The 20,552-nt window shown below is 50.3% G+C and overlaps 4 protein-coding genes across 4 annotated transcripts; 2 read left to right on the top strand and 2 right to left on the bottom strand.

Moving 5' to 3' along the window:
• The first annotated feature begins 712 nt into the window (after positions 1 to 712).
• Positions 713 to 4,071, top strand: LOC120905969. The gene is made up of 4 exons (XM_040317332.1): positions 713 to 1,426; positions 2,945 to 3,168; positions 3,250 to 3,432; positions 3,508 to 4,071. Exons 1-4 carry the CDS (start codon positions 1,418 to 1,420, stop codon positions 3,827 to 3,829), a joined length of 738 nt encoding a protein of 245 aa, XP_040173266.1. The 5' UTR covers positions 713 to 1,417; the 3' UTR covers positions 3,830 to 4,071.
• A 2,961-nt stretch (positions 4,072 to 7,032) lies between these two features.
• Positions 7,033 to 9,318, bottom strand: LOC120905970 (BTB/POZ domain-containing protein KCTD5). Its single transcript, XM_040317333.1, has 2 exons — positions 8,164 to 9,318; positions 7,033 to 8,063 (listed from the first exon to the last, which is right to left on the bottom strand). The coding sequence occupies exons 1-2, from the start codon at positions 8,380 to 8,382 to the stop codon at positions 7,614 to 7,616; spliced, it is 669 nt and encodes a 222-aa protein (XP_040173267.1). The 5' UTR covers positions 8,383 to 9,318; the 3' UTR covers positions 7,033 to 7,613.
• A 1,644-nt stretch (positions 9,319 to 10,962) lies between these two features.
• LOC120906364 (translation initiation factor eIF-2B subunit epsilon) lies at positions 10,963 to 13,700 on the top strand. Its single transcript, XM_040317974.1, has 2 exons — positions 10,963 to 11,196; positions 11,305 to 13,700. The coding sequence occupies exons 1-2, from the start codon at positions 11,092 to 11,094 to the stop codon at positions 13,219 to 13,221; spliced, it is 2,022 nt and encodes a 673-aa protein (XP_040173908.1). The 5' UTR covers positions 10,963 to 11,091; the 3' UTR covers positions 13,222 to 13,700.
• A 1,251-nt stretch (positions 13,701 to 14,951) lies between these two features.
• LOC120906198 (exostosin-2) lies at positions 14,952 to 20,214 on the bottom strand. The gene is made up of 3 exons (XM_040317703.1): positions 20,087 to 20,214; positions 19,080 to 19,990; positions 14,952 to 17,856 (listed from the first exon to the last, which is right to left on the bottom strand). Exons 2-3 carry the CDS (start codon positions 19,670 to 19,672, stop codon positions 16,173 to 16,175), a joined length of 2,277 nt encoding a protein of 758 aa, XP_040173637.1. The 5' UTR covers positions 19,673 to 19,990; positions 20,087 to 20,214; the 3' UTR covers positions 14,952 to 16,172.
• Positions 20,215 to 20,552: the final 338 nt, after the last annotated feature.

The following is a 20,552-nucleotide window of genomic DNA, read 5'->3' as shown; positions in this document are numbered from 1 at the left end:
CTCATTGGAGATGTGCTATTTTGGGACGATTTGTCCACATAAGCTGTGAAATGTTTAGGAGATGCTCCGATCAATACCACTAAAACCAAGAGCCTGGAAATACTTTTTATCAGCACACGACGTTGTTTGGATAGTTTCTATCGTGGCACCTATTACCCAATGAAGAACTTATGAAGTTATCGGCAAATCGGCAGCAGAGCAAATAGTAGACTGTTGAAGACAACCTGAGGATATTCAAGGCTGGAATACTGTACTTTCCCATGTATGAAAAAACGAAGGATGTCATGTACAGGATTACTTAGGATCATCATCTTTCCAGTTTTTGTTATTTTTTTTTAGGGTTTTTAGCTTCATCATTTTGCTCACCAACGTGCTTTTCCATCCTTTCTAAAACAATTATTGAATTATTGATTTTTTTTCCAACGAAAATTACCTTCTCCTAGAACATAACGACGGTAATTTCCGCATATAATCGAAGCCTGCAAAAAAAAAAAGCAAAAAGCCAAGCAACCAACCCGTCCCCGACATTTGACATCTGCAGCCTATCGCCCAGAAGATGTGTACCGGAGCAGTTGAGTTCGTTGCGATCGCGATAATGGGATTTTGAGCAAGCCGGTGGTCCGACTGTCCTGCCGACAGCTGAAAAGCTAAACGTTTGTGATCCGAATTTCAAGCCGTATCATCGTATCCGTACCCTTCCCCGGCCCCGTTCGCATATTAGCTCCGCCGCTCCAGAACAAGCGGGCACAACCGTGGCAAAGACTATTTCGATTGGTTGGAAAGAGACAAGAGTATGGGGAAAAGAGAGAGAGAGAGAGAGAGAGAGAGAGAGAGAGAAAGAGAGAGAGAGAGATAAATAGAGAAAGAAGGAGCGTTAGGCGGTCGAGTGGCGCGGTTTACTGAAAAGCTCTGCCCCGGCAGCAAAGGTGGGGCGCAGACGACGACGACTCAGGCGATATGGCGCGGTGATGCTCTCGGCGAGGGGTAGTAGAAACGGTTGACACTGCGTGTGCTTTATTTAACTTTTTTTTTTTCATCATCATCATTCGGTTCGCTATACTTTTGGGGCACGTCATGTTTTTGATTCCGGTATAAAGTGCTTATCCGTCCGTTCGGTCTGGTTTAGTTTGTCACCGAAACTGATCCTTCACACATCGCTCGGGCCACGATCGTGCGCAAACGTGTGGTGCGGTGTACAGACGGCACGTGTCCTTTACTTCGAGTCGGGTGTGTCGGCTTCTGTGTCCTGGAGACGTTTCGGTGCTGGCAAGTGTTGGCAGGTTGTAGTGAAGAAGTGTGCGAACGATAGAACATTTTAAGTTGAAAGATATTTCAGTGAATTTTTAATCTTTTTTTTTGCGGAAAAAGTGTTGCACGGTTGTGGTGTGTAAAGGAATAGCAGTTGAAACAGGCAACAATGAAGCATGTAAGTGATAGTCATCTTTAGGGGGTGTCCATCTTTACTTGGAGAAATGGGAGAAGAGTGCTGAGCAGTTCGCGTAGATTCCTCAAACCCCACTGTTTGAATTCTAGCATGCGAACAACTTTTGAAGCGACAACGTCCAACAGAATTCAAAGTTCAATCAGACAATCAAACAACGCCGCCTGGCTCACAAAAATTGAAGATGCCTCGCCCAAGCCTTCAAGATATGTCCATAAGCTGGTTCAGGTTAACGGCGACTCACGCACAGATGAGAGTTTCTCGCCAAATTTCCTTCAACATCTTCCGATGTACCCACCGCCCAACAGCTCAAGAATGTTAGGCATCAAAAACTGAGCCCAGCAAACTGTTTGTCCACAAGTTCCAACAAAGAAAAAAAGCGTCCACCTAAAAATTACAATCAAGCTGCCAAGAACACACGTGCAACGTGTGCTCTTCTTCGGCCCAGGGTCCAAACCAGTTCCACCCTTTTGCTGGTAGCGAACACACACATAAGAGGTTCTCGAGACCGGCGAACGAAGTGACACCGAGAACCTCACGTATTGGAATTAATTTGTGCAAACATCTTCCCGGTATTTTGTTTTTTTTTGTTTTTTTTTTTGTTAAACCCCGCTCCGGTGGACTGGTTTGACCGGGTCAGTCCACAATACCCGGTCGGAGAGCATAATGAGCCAGAATTGCTAGAACGGGGAAGTTCTGATCCACCCCCGGAACGTGGCGTATTAACGAGCGCTTATCCGTTTGTTAGTGAAATGAAGACGTTACCAATTTGTTTATTGAAAGCCAGAAACAACAACGACAAATAGACAAAAGATGATTTCCAGGGAGGGAGGCTAAAGTCTCCCCCAGTGCGGTGATGATTGAGTTAATGAAAAATTATTTTTTTTTTTTTTTTTATTCAGGAGTAAAAATTATAATACCCATAAAATCCCTCCATTCAGCCGGTTTTTATGGATGGCATTATAAGGCGGTGGATGATACTTTATAATTAAAAGACGGCACCCCATTTAGTGGACGCGATCGGTGCGGGCGAGGATCGCAGAGTATTAGCATAATGAGGAAGTAATCGCATCAGCATGGTCTGGTGTCTCAGACCATCGGACCGTTCTGCAGCGCATCTGTGTTTCTCAGACTATCGGGGGATGATCGGGCTTAATTTATGCCTAAACCCCCTAACCCAAAAGTTTGTGTCACAGGTGTCACCGGGTGATTTACCTCTGCGCAGAAGGTGTTTTTTTTTTTTTGTTTTTTGGTTTGGGCATAATGGAACCCGTAATGAAGTTGTTCCGGTAGCGGGACCCAGGCGCTTCGCTTCCTGGTTTGATTGATATCATTTTAATGGTGGGACGACAGATCGCTACAGGTGGGCTGAGTCTCACCAGGGTGTAGAACACACAAACACACGCACTTCTTGGGGCAGTGACCGATTGGGAGATTGTCGATAAAGTTTTGTGGGATTTTTCTGTTAATGAGGTTTCTCCCACGATGTCCTCTGTTTCGTAGCTACTGGCAGGACTCACCGTACTGTGCATAGCGCTGGCAACGGTCCAGGCAGCGCGCATCAAGATCCCGGCCAAAAGCCGCAACGATGATCTGTTCTCCGAGGACGAGTTTACGTTCCCGGCCGAGGATAACAAGGATCCGACCAACTTCACCGGCAACGTGATGAAGGCATCGATCGTGATGGCGGAGGTGCGCAACCAAGGCAAGGGCAAGTTTAAGTACGCGTAAGTATCCGGGTGCAGTAAAGGGCTGACATCCAGATGGTTCTCTCTACTTCACCTCGCATTCGCATTGTACCTTTACAGGGTAGAGACGGAGAACGGTATCGAGATCGAGCAGATTGGAAAGCTGAAAAATGATTCCAAAACGTTCGTCGTGATGGGCTCGTACACGTACACCGGTGCGAACGGCAAACGGTACCGGGTGCGCTACACTGCCGACGAGTTTGGCTACCATCCGATCACCGAGCTGGATCTGGACATTCCCGAGTGAGTGTTGGTTCTGTTTGACAGCACCAGTGTTAGGGACCATTCTCTCATCTCATCTACACTGCACCATTCCAGGCTAAACCAAGTACAACCTACTCAGCGAACGATCAGTCCGCTCAAGTTTACCACCCGACCGACTACGGCTCGGACAACCACCACGACGACGACTACCACCACGACCACCACCACCACCGAAAAGCCGGTCCTGCAGGAAGATGGCTACCATTACGATCGCCCGGACAATGCGTACCTGCCGCCGAACAACGAGTATCTGCCACCGCCCCAGCCCGACATCGACTATCTGCCGCCGAAGGAGGACGGCCCGCGACAGTACGACGAGCCGGCCGATCAGTTCCTGCCACCGAAGTATGACCTGCGCATCGGCGGGTTGGAGTGAGCGTTCCCATCGGCGCTGCCGGGCCAGGCGCCCTGGGCAACAGGAACAGCTACGGACAGTACAACACGTGAGATTAGCAATGTACCATAGGGTGTAGCAGTTAGTTGGATGTAAGAGTTTAAGAGTCGTTAGACCTCAGTCAGGGAGATACTCAGTCAGGCACAGCAGGATTAAAGGGCGCTGAATGTCGGCGTAGCACATGTAGAGCACACATGTCCAATAAATTCTACAGTACAAATTCACCTCCGAAAAGACGCTCCACATGTTATCCACAGGTTGTATGCAGCGGCAGGTAAGGGTCTCCCTACAGGCACCAACGTTCGTTGGTTGCCGATCACTACAAGGGAGGATATCAAGGGACTGTTCAACCAGTTCTGATAGAGTTTTGGAGTCGTTGTACAGCAAGATCTTCGGACCGTATCATCCAAGCGCGACGATCAAAAGGCAGGCCCTCATCGTTTCTGGGAAACATTTAATACAGCATCTTTTTCTTTTTTTCAAATCACAGTTTTTGTTGTTGTTGTTGTTGTCTGCTTTTGTTTCAAACCGGGTTTGCGTGCGTGCTCTCTATCGCTTCTCGGGGGTCTGGAACCTGGTGTAACTGTATGCGTGTGTTAATGTATTTTTTTCGTAAACTCTATGGCTGGTTTTCGCCACTCTTCCTACCTTTTCGCTGCTGCCTAATGACATACACACTGTTTTGGGGATTGTTTTTTTTTGGTTTGCTTATTTTTGCTGATCTAATGCCTAAATCCTTGCAAATCAAGTACAAACACCGTGGTACGATAATATATAACTATATAAGTGTGTATATATATATATGTTTTATTAATTTTCTTGTTTATTACGCTTGTCGGTTTGTCTTGCTTTAAATTTTCTCTCTCTCTCTCTCTCTCTCTCTCTCTCTCTCTCTCTCTCTCTCTCTCTCTTTCTCTTTCTAATCTGTTAAACTGTGTTCGGGTCATTTTGCACGACTCACTTCATAGATTGTTGCGTTTGGTTTTGCAGAACAAAAATTGCTTCAGCAGGTTTTGAGTGTTTTGTTTTCCTCTTCTTCTTCTTCTGATGATCGATCGAACCCATTTAGTAACGAGATTATATTAATTAACTACTTTGTAAGTCTACATCGCTCTTCATTATATGCTCTCTTATCTTTCATTATGTTCTCCTTCTCTGTCTCTCTTACTCTCTTCCCCCTTATTCTCCCAACCATAACTATCCACCATTATCGAAAAGGCTTGTTTTGCTTTACTTTTCCGAGCGAATGCTTGAACACCATCCGCCTTATTCTAAATCCTACCGATAGTAATGCCTAAGTGGGAGAGTCTAGGTGGTGCTGGTGGTGTGAGAGTAGTTGAATATGCCGGTGGTAGTAAAAGTAGTAGTGCTGCTGCTGCTGCTGCTAATAGTAGTACCGCTACTATAAAAAAGGGTTAGGTGCATGCGTCTTTTACCGATTGCTTCAATTCTGTTCTACCTAAGTATCCATTCGACGTGGCATTCGTCGCTGAGTATAGTATACCTTATTATGTCAGACTACTTTCTCCATATGGTAGCTTCGTTCAAGAGCAGGGTAGCTGCTACAACACACGTGCGAAGAGCGAATGTGCATCGTGCCCAGTGCGCCTGAGCCTCTCGCGCTTACACACCCAGACACGCACCCACGCATTGTGGGGTCTTAGTGCATTGCGGGCTTACCTTTTACATTCAGCTACTGCACGTCTACGCGATGAAGCCTTGCTGCGTTGGTTGATGTTTATTTTCATACGCGGTTTTCTTTTTTCGTTTGTGACGCCAAACATTTCCCGATAGTATAAACCTTACAAAGCTAAAACCCTGTCCTTAATCTTCTTTTTTTTTTTCAACGAACAATTCGAAATAATTCTGGCTTTCAGTGGCTTTGTGTCTTTTGATTGCAAAAATTAAAAAAAAAACACACACACACTTTCACGTTTGGCAGGATGTTGTCAAACGCGTTCAAAGAAGCGTAGAAGAAGAAAGACAAATCAAACTAACTTGAAAGTGTTATACGCTAAGATAAAAAATTGAAGAATAAAAAAAAACATGAGGTCAAAGTAGTACGCACCTGTTCGCGCACCAGTAATAGGTTTTATTCCTTCGCCTTCCCTTTCCTGAGCAGGGAATTGGATCAAATTTGTGCGTTTTACTCGTAAAAACAGTTTCAAAATGTGTCTGTGATTATGTGTGTGTGTGTGAGAGAGAGAGAGAGAGAGAGGAGTCTCAGTTGCAGGGCGGCCAGTTGTACCGATCCTTCCCGTGTGTCCAATTGCTATGTGACTATGGCTAAAACAGTAACCCGAAGGAGGAGTTCAAGGGCCTAAAGGAGCGCATCCCAACGACACCCAACACCTCAACGATTTATTCTCCTGTAATCACTTCCCTAGCTTTCGCTGCCTGTCTTTTTGTTGCGTTTTTTTTTTCTTCTCTTTTTGCTTGCAAAGCGCCTGTACGTGTGTGTGTGTGTGTGTGTGTGTGTGTGTGTGTGTGTGTGTGTGTGTGTGTGTGTGTGTGTGTGTGTGTGTGTGTGTGCTATAATGTGGCGTGGAAAACTTACGGTAAAGTTAAGGTGGATGAATCCACGATTTCTAACGCTTCTTTTGTGCCCACCTGGCTTCGGTCTGCGGCACATTAGGGCAACTGAAGATTGCTGAACCGCACAATACACAAACGCGACAATTCGCTAGCAGCTTGTTGTCGCTGGTTGGTTGCGTTATAAAATCTAACAATCATGTGCTCGTCACACCATCCCGTTCGCCGGATCACGCACCGGTAAGTGAGAAGGGGGATGCTCGGGGCGTACTGTGTGGTAGGTCGATCCTATATTGCGTTGGGTGTATGTGTGTGTGTGTGTGTGTGTGTGTGGTTGTGTTTGGCGTGTATATGTTGGGTATATGTGTATGTATATGCTCCAGACGGTCAACACGACGATGTCTTATGCGCTAAAACTTAAAGCTAGAACCGATTTCCGCCCCTTTTCTCTCCCTCTCTCTCTCCCTCTTTCTTTCCCTGTTCCTCTTTCTTAACTTTTACGCAGGGACATAATCGTACCCGCGCGTCTAGGGTTTGCCCTTGTGCACCTAAATGTTGCTCCATGAAGCTGTCTAACTGGGTCTAACGGGAGAGACTCTGAAACTGATGCGGCGTGGGAGACATAGGGTCGAGGAGGGTTTGCCGGAATTCTGTTTTTTTTTTTGTGGGTAAGGCTAGGATCCGAACGGAACTTAGGAGCGGAACATTGCCACTCTCGCTTCCTTTCCATTGCTCATTCGCGGTGTATCACACGTGAAAAAGGGGAGTTGCAACCAACCTTCTGGCTCTCCTCGCGTTGTAGCGTGCTTTGCATGCAAATTGCTGCTAATTACTATGTCCGTGGTCGACAAGTGCAAAGTTAATGGCAACTCGCTCGCCAACGAGCTTGTAGCTTGCAGTCCTCCCAAACCCATGCCTGCCGTGGGTTCAAAAACTCTCCCTAATTTGTAATGGGCGCGCTCAAAACACGAACTCGATGCTATTCGGGATTTCTCTCTTAATATTCGCAGTCGCTCCTATTGTCCACAAAGCCGCCTTCTCTCCTCCCTCTTCATTACCTCCCACACCACGAGGAGGATGATTCATAATTTCTATCTATAATATTGTTTTCAACCGACGGCGAGCTTCATTCACTTGTCTAGGCAAACCGCTCCGCGTAGACCCCGCGATTAAGGTTACAAAGAAGAATATTTCTGTAACAAAACCCGCCTCATCCCCCCCCCTCCCCCCCATCTTACATCCGCGAACCCTTCTGCTGCAGCACCTTGGCCCGATCGTTCGACTCGACCTCGCGCCCGATCAGCGTGTTGGCGCACTCCTTCGACACCACGCACAGAAACTCGGCGTTCTCCTCCGTGCCGTAGTTGTACTGCGTGCCGATGTTGATCAGCTGCTCGAACCGCCACCCGTCCGACATGGTCGACACCATCTGCGTCAGCTCGTTCTCCTGGCACTGCAGCACCCGGTAGACGCGCTTCTTGTCCGCCGCCGGCCGCTGCTCGCGCCGCGCAATGTTGTCCTTCAGCAGGCCGATCAGGTGCGTCACGTTGTAGAACTCGGCCTCCTCCAGCACGCCCTCCTCCGACAGGCCGTCGTCCAGCACGAGCTTGCCGTGGCGCAGGTAGTTCAGCACCGGCGCAAAGTACCGCGGGTCACGATCGATCAGATACGCACCGGTTTCGTCCTAAAACAATCCGTGCAGTAGGAGAGAGAGAGAGAAAGAGTTAGCAAAACGTGCTGTAAGTGACAGAGAGACAGAGAGATAGAAAAGAGGGATCAATTACCCGATCGGAGATGAGATCACTGTCCTCCTGGATGAGCCGTGACAGGAACGAGTTTGGATCGCGGGAGAGGGTCGTTTTGGTGGTGAGGAAACAGGTGCCGCCCACGTTCAGCTTCACCCACTGGTCCTTCCCCTGTATCGAGTGGATGGAGGTGCTGGAGCCGACCGCGGTCGGGGTCGCCGCCGGGCAGCCGTTCGGATTCAGATTGACCGTTGCCATGGGGACGGCCGGGAGGAGCGACTGCGGCTTTGATTGTTTGACGTTGATCGCGATCGGGTTTCACAATTGCCGGAACAAAGGCAAAAAGCAGTTTCCTTGAACTGCCAAACCTGTTACTGAGCTTGCTGAGGGCGAAACTTTGTAGCTGGTGCACCTTCCGGACCGATTCCGAACCACTACACCACTACGGTCACTGCTCCCGTTCCGGTTTCGGTCTTCTGCAACTCAGCAACAAGCACGACGGACACTGAACGGTATTGTTTTTGAGTCTGCCTTCTTCGACACACCAAACGCACGTACAAGAAATAGCCACACACATACACACGCGCGCGCGAGCGCAAACACAAACACACTCACAGCAGGCTCACTCGCGCTGTGTGCGGTGGTAGTACGGGCCGATTGCAACAACAGCACCGACCAGCTTCCGCGTAATCTGCAATCCGTTCCGTTGGTTTTTCATCGATCCGTGAAGTGGAAAATTCAATGCTTCAATGCGTTCCGTACCCGTGCAGCAGCAGCTCCACCACACGACCGATTGAACACACACACACACACACACTTGCTGCCGTCCCGCTTTGCTGCCCTTTTTGGGTGGCGCGGAAGACCACACTGCCACTGGCGAGCCACTCTCGGCTGGAAGAAAGGGCAACTTGCCCCGAGAAGCCGCCTGCAAAGGGCAGGAAGCAGGTCCGGGGGGCTGGTTGTCGAAGGTCGATGACTTCCGCTTGCACACCACAGCAAACCTGCCCTTGCTACGGTAAGGATTGCGCTTCGGCCAGGACGTGCCTTTTGGTTCCGTTTCTTCTTTTCCCCCTGAATGTTTGCTGCGAGCCACGGTCTCGGCCAACACAAACAACCTTTCCAATCACCGTCGAAGCTTTCCGTCCCCGGACCAGCGGATCCGATGCTGCTCGGCGCGATGCTGCTTGGGCGAACGGGGCCGGTTTACGGTGGTTGGTTCGGGTGCTGAAACGGTGCCGTGTGTCACAAAGCATGTGTAGCATGGAAAATGGTTTATTTTTCAAACAATTATCGGTAATATTATTCTGGCTCCTGTTAGGATTATTTTAGTATGATTCGCCGTTTTTTTATGTTATCTTTATTCGAATCTTTTATCGCCAGAAACTATTACCGATAGTTTTAGAGAACAAACAACAACAAGCGAATGGGAATGAGCCGGAACTTGTGTAGCAGAAGGTAGGTCAAACAATTAATTAACAAATACCAAATAGCAATCAAACCTTTCACAGAATTGCCTCATAAAACAGCTTTACATTATGTGTCAGAACAAACGTCAACAATCTTTTTGAACATACGAGAAAAAAATACATAGTTCCCAGCTGACAAATCGACATTTAATCACTTTTAATTTTGCTAGAAAGTTGAAGGTAATATGACAATAATTTTGCGAATATTTTTAGTTAATCAATGAAAGCTTGACTTGAAGCATCATCCCAAGTAACACAAATCCACTAAACGACCACTAAACCGGTTCTAAACGGCTCAAGATATCAACCTAAAGGGATTCTAAAAAGAGTTCCTTTAGCAGAGGGTGACTTTGGCCGACTCTGAGCGACTCCGACTCCAACCGATACCGGACGACTCCGCAAGATTTCGAACGACTCCAGACGACTCCGAACGACTCCGGGCGACTCCGGACAGCTCCAGACGATTCCAAACGACTCCTGATAATGCTGGCCGGACCTACCTTCCGGAGTCCTTTCCGAAATTATCGGAGGCGGATCGGAGTCGACGCCGGATTTATACCAACTTAACCCTTCACCGCAGTGGAGGTTTCCTCGCTTTGAGAGCTTTCTCATTCCCTCTGTACTGCTGTATGGTTTCGCATTGAAGCTATGCATCGCTAGAACTAGAACCCCCATATCTAGAACCTGACCACACGACCATTGATGTAGAATTTTGCTCGGAGTGTTTGAAGGGTATGTAGGCCATCATTAGATGAAGTTAGGCGAAACACATTTTAGGAAAAGGACAGCAAGAAAAAAAAGAGTTATAAAACGCCAGCCATTGGACAAACCATGGAAGCTCTGCAGCTTTCGTTTTTTTTTTCTATGCGTTACAGTCTTTCCCCGAGTAAAGCGACACTCGAGTTACGCGAATCCGAGATACGTAAATTTTTAGTTTTTACAGGTCATACGTCGAATTTGTACAATTTCCTTTAATAATTGCCAAATTCAAAATAAATTGCTTAAGTTTGAAATCGCTAAAAATATAATGAAAGAACCGAATTTTCTACATAGATTGTATGAAATAAGTAATAAAAAAACAAAAAATGACTATATTGTATCATAATTAACTTTTTATCATTCATATTTCGGCTGAAAAACGGGATATTCGACTTACGCGAAAATCCGAGTTACGCAAATGTCCCTGGAACGCACTATTCGCGTAACTCGGGGAAAGACTGTACTTAACTTCACTTGTGGCTTGTGGCATTATAAAATGACTTGCTAAACCCTGTGTTTAGCTTTTTAAACGCTTTTACCTAAACCGTGCTTAAAACCTTACCAACGACTTGTTATCGTGCGCTTAACAAGCTTGTCAGCTGGGTGGTCGCAAGCTGCCAAAATATCGTACACGCTCGCTTCCCACCACCCGAGACCGCTTTACGTTCACCACAACCCCGTCGGGGAAGGGTCTTGATACAATCCGACAATCGACTGTTCCGGTGTGCCGCGGGTTCACAGCATGAGCAAAGCGAAGGCCATCGAAAACAAGGAAATCGTACAGGCGATCGTGATAGCCGACTCGTACAATGACAACTTTCAACCGTTCACGTCCACGAAACCGCTGGTAAGTGCCACGCACGAAATTGCATCACTCGCCGTCACGCACCGAGCTTCACGTTTGCTCTCTCTCTATCTCTCTGTCCGGCTGTGGCCGTTCCGTTCCTCCGAGTAGGCCCTGCTGCCAGTCGCCAATGTGCCGCTGATCGAGTACACGCTCGAAACGCTCAACCGTAATGGGGTGGAGGAGGTGATAGTGTTCTGCAGCAGCCACATCGATCAGGTGAAGCGGCACATCGCCGACCGGCAGGCCGCCCGGTGCACCTGGTCGACCGGCATGCGGGTGTCGATCATCAGCTCGGAAGCGTGCCGCAGCATCGGCGAGGCGATCCGCGACCTGGACGCGCGCAACACGATCCGGGGCAGCGTGCTGCTGCTCGGCGTGGAGAGCGTCACGAACGCGGACCTGGCGGCCCTGCTCGAGGAGCACAAGCGGCTGGCGAAGGTGGACCGGGGCGCGGTCATGACGGTGGTGTACAAGGAGGGCCTGCGGCGGATGCGCACCGGCAACGAGGTGCTGGTGGCGCACGATCCGACCACCCGCCGGCTGCTCTACCATCAGCGGCTGGCCCAGCACGAGCGGGAGCGCTCGTTCGAGCTGCCGCTGGACCTGTTCCTGGCCAACCGGGACGTGGCCGTCTGCCACGGGCTGCTCGATCCGCAGATAGCCGTCTGCAGCCAGGCGGCCCTGCCCCTGTTCGCGGACAACTTTGACTTTCTGACGCGCGACGACTTCGTGCGGGGCGTGCTGATCAACGAGGAGATCCTGAACAGCCGCATCTACGTGGCGAAGCTGGCGCGGGAGGAGTACGCGATGCGGGTGAACAACTGGCAGAGCTACCATCTGGTCAGCCTGGACGTGATCAACCGGTGGGTGTACCCGCTCGTGCCGGACACGGCGATCAGCGAGTTCCGGCAGCAGTACAAACACTACCGCAACAACGTGTACCGGCACCGGAACGTGCGGCTGAGCCGGTCCTGCGAGCTGGACGGCGATCTGGTGGTGGGCGAGGAGTGCGAGATCCGCGAGGGCACCTATCTGCGCCAGTCGGTGGTGGGGCGGGGCTGCCGCATCGGGCGCAACTGTCGCATCGTGAACAGCTTCCTGCTGGAGGGCGCCACCGTCGGCGACGGGACCGTGCTGAGCCACTGCGTGCTGGAGCGGGCGGTCACGGTGGGCAGCCGGTGTACGATCGAACCGGGCACGGTGCTCGGTGAGGGCGTGGAGATACCGGACGGGCTGACGGTGGGCGGGCTGCTGCTGCAGGCGAGCGAACCGGCGGCCGACGAGTGGGGCACCACGCCGGTGGAGAAGATAGCGGACCGGGCGTACACGATACCGGTGCTGGACGAGGAGGACAGCGATTCGGACGAGGAGGAGGGCGGTTCGGGCCAGCCGGCCCTGAACCAGCCGCACGCGATCGCACCGCTGCCCGAGCGCTATCCCGCCTCCGTGTACGAACCGTCCGACGAGGAGTGCGACAGCGGGCCCGCCTCGCCGGTGCCGGAGGACGCGAACATCTTCCTGTCGGAGGTGGTGGAATCGCTCAAGCGGGGGCTGGCGGAGAAGAGCAACGCCGAGTACCTCATACTGGAGATCAACTCGTCCCGGTACGCGTACAACATGGCGCTGTGCGAGGTCAACTACTACGTGGTGAAGGCGATACTGCAGATCATGCTGCAGCAGGACGGCGTGGCGACGAACACGGTCGGCACGCTGCGCCGGCTGCTCGCCTACTTCGGCGTCGTGTTTCGCAACTACATCCGCGACCGGGACGCGATGATGGACTGCCTGAAGGCGCTCGAGGAGATGTGCCCGGCGAGCGAGACGGTGCGGGCCAAGCTGCCCCAGCTGGTCCACTACCTGTACGAGGCGGATCTGATCGGCGAGCAGGTCATCATCGAGTGGTACGACGGGCTGGTGGATGCCGGCCTGAAGGCGGCCCTGTCCAAGCTGGTACAGTGGCTGCAGGAGTCTAGCGAGGAGGAGGAGGAGGACGATGACGACGATGAAGAGGAAGAAGAAGATTAAGGCCATTAACAACCCTGCGGGTAAGGTGGATGGGGCGCGTACCGGTAGGAGTTTGCGTCTGATGTTTTAACTCCCCCTGATTTCGAGTGTTTTGGCCGAGTGTTTCGATTCATTTGCAGAACGGCTGTATTGTATATTTTCTAAAAATTGTTAGACTGTCAAGGAGTTAACATTGTTTTTCGAATCAAGTTTTCGGTTTCCTATAGAGAGCATAGTACAATATGGCAAGCGGTCACTCTCATCCACGCACGGGGAACTTGCCGGAGACGGCAGTAATGGAACTGTTGGGGGAAACATTTTAGTTTTTTTCTTTTAAAGCCAAGCATATTTAACGTTTCACATCGTTTCATCACGTACGTTTTGGAAACATTCGCTAATCGTTGGCTAAACGCTGTCGCGGTACAACAATACAGTGAGCATCATGAATGTACGAGGGTTAAGCAAATTAAAATAAAATAGAACTTCTACTTCATCTTCAACACGACGGTCGGAATTTCCTTTTTCAAACTGAAATAACTCATACATTATGCTTTTGGGATGTTCATTCACAAAAACCAGGTATTAAAACAAAAAAAGTAAACTTAGCTTTAAAATTCAATTTTCTTCACTAAAATAAACAAGCCGAATTTAGTATTCAATACAACATACGTTATTTAATGGGTAAATCTGGGTCAGATTCATCTTATCTCAGATTCGTATCTCTAGGGATTCATGAATCCCATGAGATTCATACATATCCAAAAATTCATACAGCTTGAGCTTCTTATTATTCTTCTTTTTGAAGCAACAATCTACATACGCTATACAGGCTTTCAGCACTTCTTGGCAAGTCCTCGCAGCCGGATAGTTCGTTTTGCTACGGGGAGACGGTCCATGCGCGACTTAAAGCCGCGACGGGTTTAAGACGTTTTTTACGAGTGAGATCGCGCAAATTAACTATTTTGCAAATCATACATCTCTAAAGATGGAGATATATGAATTTTAATGGATTTATTAATCTTTTAGATTCATGAATCTTCGAAGATTCATATAACTTTCGAGATTCATGAATCCTTGGAGATTCATTAATCTTTAGAGATGCATGAATCTTTGAAGAGTCGATTCGAGATTCGAAACACTCATCACTGAAGATTCATATGAATGAATCTCATCGAAAGAGTCATGAAACCCAACACTAGTCTGAATCTCACGAATCTCAAAATATTAATGAATCTCGGAAGATACTGATATCTCGAAAGATTAAGGAATCTCTAGGGATTCAAAAATCTCTAAAAAATCATAGAGTTTGAGCATCTTATTCTTCTTCTTCTTCTTCCTACGTGGACATGCCAGCATATACAAGCTTTCGAGACTTCTTTGCAAGTACCACACAGCCGATGCGATGGTAGAACCCAGGACCGGCTTATCATATGTTTAGGTGGGATTGGGCAAATTCAATCTTTTGAAAATCATACAGCTCTTAAGATCCACAAATCCTTGGCGATAAATGCATATTTATAAATACATGCATACAGATATATGGATTTATGAATCTTATAGATCGAATCCTTGGAGATTCATGAATATTAAGAGCTCCATGAATCTTTGAAGATTTGATCCGAGATTCGAATCACTCATCACTGAAGATTCATATGAATGATTCTCAACGAAAGATCCAACACTAAAATGTTTGTGTGTGTATGTGTGATATTCTCTCGTCGAACACGCAGCAAACACCAAACCAGCAAAAGTTTACAGAGGACGTCCATTTTATTTGGTGGATATAGATATATATATAATTACAGCTATGCTCTATGTGCTACAATATTCTGTACAGAATTATGAGCCCTAATAATAAGCGATCGATTGGGTTCGATCAATGGCCGACGGGAGCTGGGTGAGTTGAACCGGTCCCGTTTTTTCCCGTTCCTCAAATCTCATGTACAACAAAGCATCGCCTCAACAATCTCTGCTCAAGCTCCCAACTCAAACCTGGGGATCTCTTCCACGTCTGGGACCTTCACTGGGACGTTCAGGCCGGGAAGAAATTGTATTACTAAAAAAACAACGAGAATAACACAGAATAAACGTGTGTTAATCGAAAGCTGCACTATACGGTCTTATAGTTAAAAGGGGTTGAAAGATGAAATAACTGATTCGTTGCATAGGCTTTTACCGGGTAAGCTTAGCGCGCAGGCTGGGCCGTACCGTGCCGAATAAATCTCAAGTCATCGAAAGTGACTCTCTAACCTTAATGCAAACGGCCGAGTATATCCGGGTGGTGTAGTTGAGCATTTCGCATTTAAAAATCAAACGTTACTAGTATTTGCATCTCTTAGTATTTGCACTATTCTTACGCACGTTTGCTATACGCATTGGTTGAACAGTCGCGTTCTATTCTAGGTGAGTGTGTTCCTCCTCTAAACCGCTCTTACCATACTCTTTTTGACTTTGGGTTTCTGTTAGACGTGTGTTATGATTGGTGTGCCGGGTGCCGGACTCCGGGCGAAAAACCGGTACCCCGCATCCGGACACTTCTAAGCTAGTTCATCGTTAACGGCCAGTAACGGCATACAGGCTTGCTCTATTCTTGCTATCGAGGTGTCTCTCGAGTCGGGCAAAAGAATAGCATAAGTCTGACATTTTAAATCTTCCCACCTTAAGGGCTACCTGGCTATGTGTTAAAGATTCTGACTCGATGTTTTAAAAATGATAAGTCACTTTCCCGTCCCTGCTGTACACGTACGCGTACGCCCCCACATGCTGCCATCATATCTTCTAGTTAGCGTAAGCCGTCCAACGGCCCCGTTCCGTGGGCTTCGTATGCAGTATTACGCGGCCGGATCATTTACATGTATCAAATAACGCAACCCTAACACTATCTCCCAATATGGCGCATCGAGGTGGTGTGCACGCTTCCGCCGCGTTTCCGTATTGCACACGCGCCCTTGTCCCAACCCGATAAAAAATGTTTACAGGCTGCCGATGTCGTTGAAGCGCTTCAGCTTTTCCGGGAAGTTGTCCTTGAACAGGACCGGATCCGCCCGGAACTCGACCGTGCGCAGCGGCATGGTGCCGTAGATCTCCGCGAACCGGTTGATGCAGGCGGTCCGCTCGGTCATGTGGTTCAGGTCGGCGGACAGCATCTCGTTGTTGGTGCACTCGGGGCATTTGAACTTTTTGCGCGGCGCCACCTTGATCGGCGGCTTGTTCGTCACGTTGCTCACCAGGAAGTTCATCGCAATGTCCTCGCAGTTCATGTGCTCGTCGACCCACTCCTTGATGTTGCCCGGCATCGCGTGCGTGTACAGGTAGCTCCAGTACTTGTGGTGAAAGGCGGCCCCGGTCAGCACCATCGAGATCTGGTTCGTCCACTCGGACTCGTACCGCCACCGGCCGGTCGCATTGTCCCACACGTGCGTCCGGCTCGGGAAGCCGACGATCCGGTCCGGGTACTCGCGCCACACCTCGTACCCGAAGTCGAGCTCGTCCGCCGTCAGCATCACGATGTCGTCGTCGATCGTGAGGATGGCCTCGGTTTCGATCTCCTCGTACGGGTAGAACCGGTTCGACAGCCGGTTCGCCGCCGTCTGGATGATCTTGAGCGGCTTGCCGATCTTGGGAAAGAGGGACGGGTGCGGGGGCGCCTTCCGCTGGTTGTTCCACACGACCAGCATCTTCTGCAGGGACGGCACGGTCGCGAGCTTCTGGATCAGTATGTACAGGCTCTCGAGCCGATCGTACGTGAGGATGACGGCGGTGAAGCCCTGCGCCTTCGGTGCGATCAGCGGCAGGAAGAGGGGGTTCTGCGTGATGCCCGCCTCCGGCCCCACGTTCCAGTGCAGGTAGGTGCGGCTCCGGTGCGGAAAGATGCGATCGTTCAGCTGCTCCAGCACGGTCAGCACGATCCGGTCGAGGCTGGCGAAGTAGCGCCGGTAGACGGACCGGATCTGGGCCTGCATTTCCGCGACCCGCTCGGCCGAGATGGCCCGCAGCACTGGCACGATCGTGTGCAGGTTCGCCTCGTGCAGCCGGACCGCCAGCAGCTCCCAGTCGAGCAGGTCGGCGAACGGCAGCACGTAGTTGTCCGCCATCACGACCGGGATGCAGCCGGCGGCCATCGCTTCGAGCAGGGCGGGCTGGCCGAGCCGGACGCCCCGTGCCACCAGGCAGAACGTGCCGGTCGTCAGTAGCGCCGGGTACTCGTGCTCGTTCCCGTGCGGGAAGCTGCACCGGACGTCCTCGGTGCTGCCGGCCGGTGGCCGATGCGCCTCGTCCGGCTGCTGCCCACCCGCGACGAGATCCGCCAGCTCGTCCACCTTCGCCGTGGTGGTGGGACAGCGCTGCAGCAGCAGCAGCTCGTTCGGGTAGTCGTAGGTGAGCTCCTGCAGGATGCGAAACTGGCGCGGGAACAGGTTGAGCTGGGCGGCCACGAGCAGCACGGTGCGTTCGACCGGCTGCTCCGGCCAGCGGTACTCCTCGAGCGCGGCACTGTACACCGGCACGGACACGTCGAACTCGGTCCGGTACGTCCAGCTGTCGAAGCCGGCCCCGACGATGATGGCACGGTCCGTGTTCACGTCCAGCACTGTGCTGTAGTCGGGCCGGGTGCCGGGCAGGAAGTTGAAGATCAGATGATTCTCGCCATTCTCCCAGCTGCGATGGAAAGAGAAGTGGTGCCATTATTAAAATGCTTTTGGTAGAGCACATTAACACTAGTGACGGGAGCTCGGAATTGGACCTATTCGATTCTGGTTCCGTGTTCGGTATTAGTTTCGGAGCCGATTCTGATGCTGGAATCGATTTCGATTCGAGAGTCAATTCCGGAGCCGATACCGGAGTCGATTTTGGAGCCGATTTCGGAGTTGATTCCGGAGTCGAATCAGAAATCGACTCCGAATCCGGAATCGGAATTGGGTCCTGAATCGGAATCGGAATCGAAATCTGAATTGAATCCTGGGAAACGCGGGCTCCGGAAACGGAATCATAATTGGCTCCAGAATTGGAATTAGCTAGTCCTATGGAGATACCGAAACCAACTCGGATTTCAAAGCCGATTCAGATTTCGAACCCAATTCCGATTCTGAACCTGATTTCGACTCTGAAACCAGAGTAAAATGGCAATTTTCCAGGACGATTCTGATTCCGATTCCAGCATTGATTCCGGAGTTGATTCCGGATCCGATTCCAGAGTTGATTCCGAATCCGTAATTGGAATCGAAACCTAAATTGAATCCTGGGAACCGGGGGCTCCGGAAACGGTATCAGAATTGACTCCAGAATTTGAATTAGCTAGCCTTATGAAGATGCCGAAACCGACTCCGATTTCGATTTCTGATTTCGGAGCCAATTCCGCACCTGATTCCGACTCCGAAACCGATTCTGATTTCCGGAGCCAATTCCAGAGCCAAATCCGATTCTGGAGCAAATTTCAATTTTCCAGGACGATTCCGATTGCGATTCCGGAGCCAATTCAGGAGCCGATTACGGAGCCGATTTCAATTGCAGAGCCGATTCCGGAATCGATTCAAGACACAGTGAATGCTGGATAAAAGAGAAAAATCAATAAGCAGGTGCTTTAGCCACCGCTAAGAATCCCTATTATGATGGTGTCGCTGTATGTGTAAATGGCGTAAATATTTAAGCAGTTCTGATAACAGCTCTCTGCTCTTCAAGTCGACGAAGTATGGAGCAAGTGCACATTGCTCATGCAATCGATGCAGTGAGTGGAAAATATTGTCTCCAAAACGAAATATTCGTTCGCAGTGACTCCCAAAGCCGAGCGTTCTTGTTGTAGTTCCAAACTGTGGCGCCATAGTGGATCCTAATCCGCTAAAACGCTTATTCCTTGGACCATGATGGCAAGATTGTCTACTTACTACGGCAGCGAGGCAAGCGCCTTCCCGACCAGCGTCGTGTCGATCCGGTTCTGGTTGAGCGTGTCGAGCGTCGGCAGAAACAGGCACGCCTCGTTCGGGTTCGCCGTGTAGTACGGGCTGTCGACGACCGTCTGCACGATCCGGTAGAACTCACGCGACAGCTGCCCGGCCGGCCGCCTGCTGTCCGCATCGAGGTACTCCTTCAGCGGGTAGACGTAGATCGAGATGCGCTCGGCGTCCATCTCTCCGTCGCTGCCGCCGCCGCCGCCATCGTCGAGCGTCGGTGCCCGCTGCCCGCACCGGTACACGTTGAAGCAGTCCCAGTAGGTGCAGTTCCGGTTGCGGGCCCGGGCCAGCTCCGCCTCCTTGTCCAGCACCACCGGCGGTATGTCGGCCAGATCGAGCGACAGCCGTTCGGCGCCGGCTTCCCCGTGTCCACCGAGCCCGCCGAGCAGTAGAAGCGCGAGCAGGAGCAGCACCATCGCCCCCGCCGCCACGTACCAGCGCACGTGCGGTGGCTGCTTCTTGCCGGGCGCGGACGGTAACAGCAACTCCTGCGCCTTTTTGGCGCTAAACTTCAGCGGAAACGTCATGCCGTCGTACCCGCGGGGGGAAGGCGCAAACGATGAGTACGGGGGTGATGCTGCCGCTGCCGCCGCCGCCGCTGCTGCTGCTGCTGCACAACACGGGGCGAGGTTATTACATATTCGCTGCCCGTCCACGGAACCGCGCTTGCCAGGACGTGACCGGAATTGTCAAACAAAAACAAGACACGAACACGAAACACTTCAAGCGTTCTGCACCACGGCTCGATACGTTCCTGGCTCTCGATTCACCCGGGGCGAAGGGTTCCGTTTACGGCTGGCCAAACGCTTCCTGGGCTGGCGGGATCAGGCTGTCCGAGCGGTTACCTACGAGTTAGCGCAAACGTTAGCCGTGCTACTTTGTTTTGGTTTTTTTTTTTGTGCGAATTGTGTGCTTTGTTGATAGTTCCTGCTATTGCTTACCCCGAAATTTTGCGACCCGTTCGCTGACAGCCACAAACCGATACTGTTCTCTGCGGCCTTGACGCCGAGCGTTCTTGACGTCCACATTTTTGGAAACGTCATCCGGTGCGTTAACCTGTGTGCACTTGTTTTTACTGCGCGCACACACATACTGGCGCACGGTGCTGCTGAACAGAGGCGCTTGAAGCCACTTTTGTGTTCAAAAATTATTATAAAAATAAACCACCAACAGTACTTTCTTGATATAAATCTTGAATGAAGTTTACTACTTAGCAGTCTCTAGAAGAGAAGAAAGAAAGCAGGAGCGAGTGCGTGTTTTATTTCGATTTGATTCATTTCATGTTTTAACATTTATATAACGCCCGCAATCAATTTGTAAAGAGTGTTTGTTGTTTTACAAGATTTTGGGTTAGCAGTACGAAGCAATCTCACATTTCATTTATATTTTTGGTGAATTTGTAAACAG

This window comes from Anopheles arabiensis, chromosome X (assembly GCF_016920715.1).
Source record: "Anopheles arabiensis isolate DONGOLA chromosome X, AaraD3, whole genome shotgun sequence".
NCBI lineage: Eukaryota > Metazoa > Arthropoda > Insecta > Diptera > Culicidae > Anopheles > Anopheles arabiensis.
Note: the sequence above shows the minus strand (reverse complement) of the source record. Positions and strands in the feature narration are given on the sequence as shown.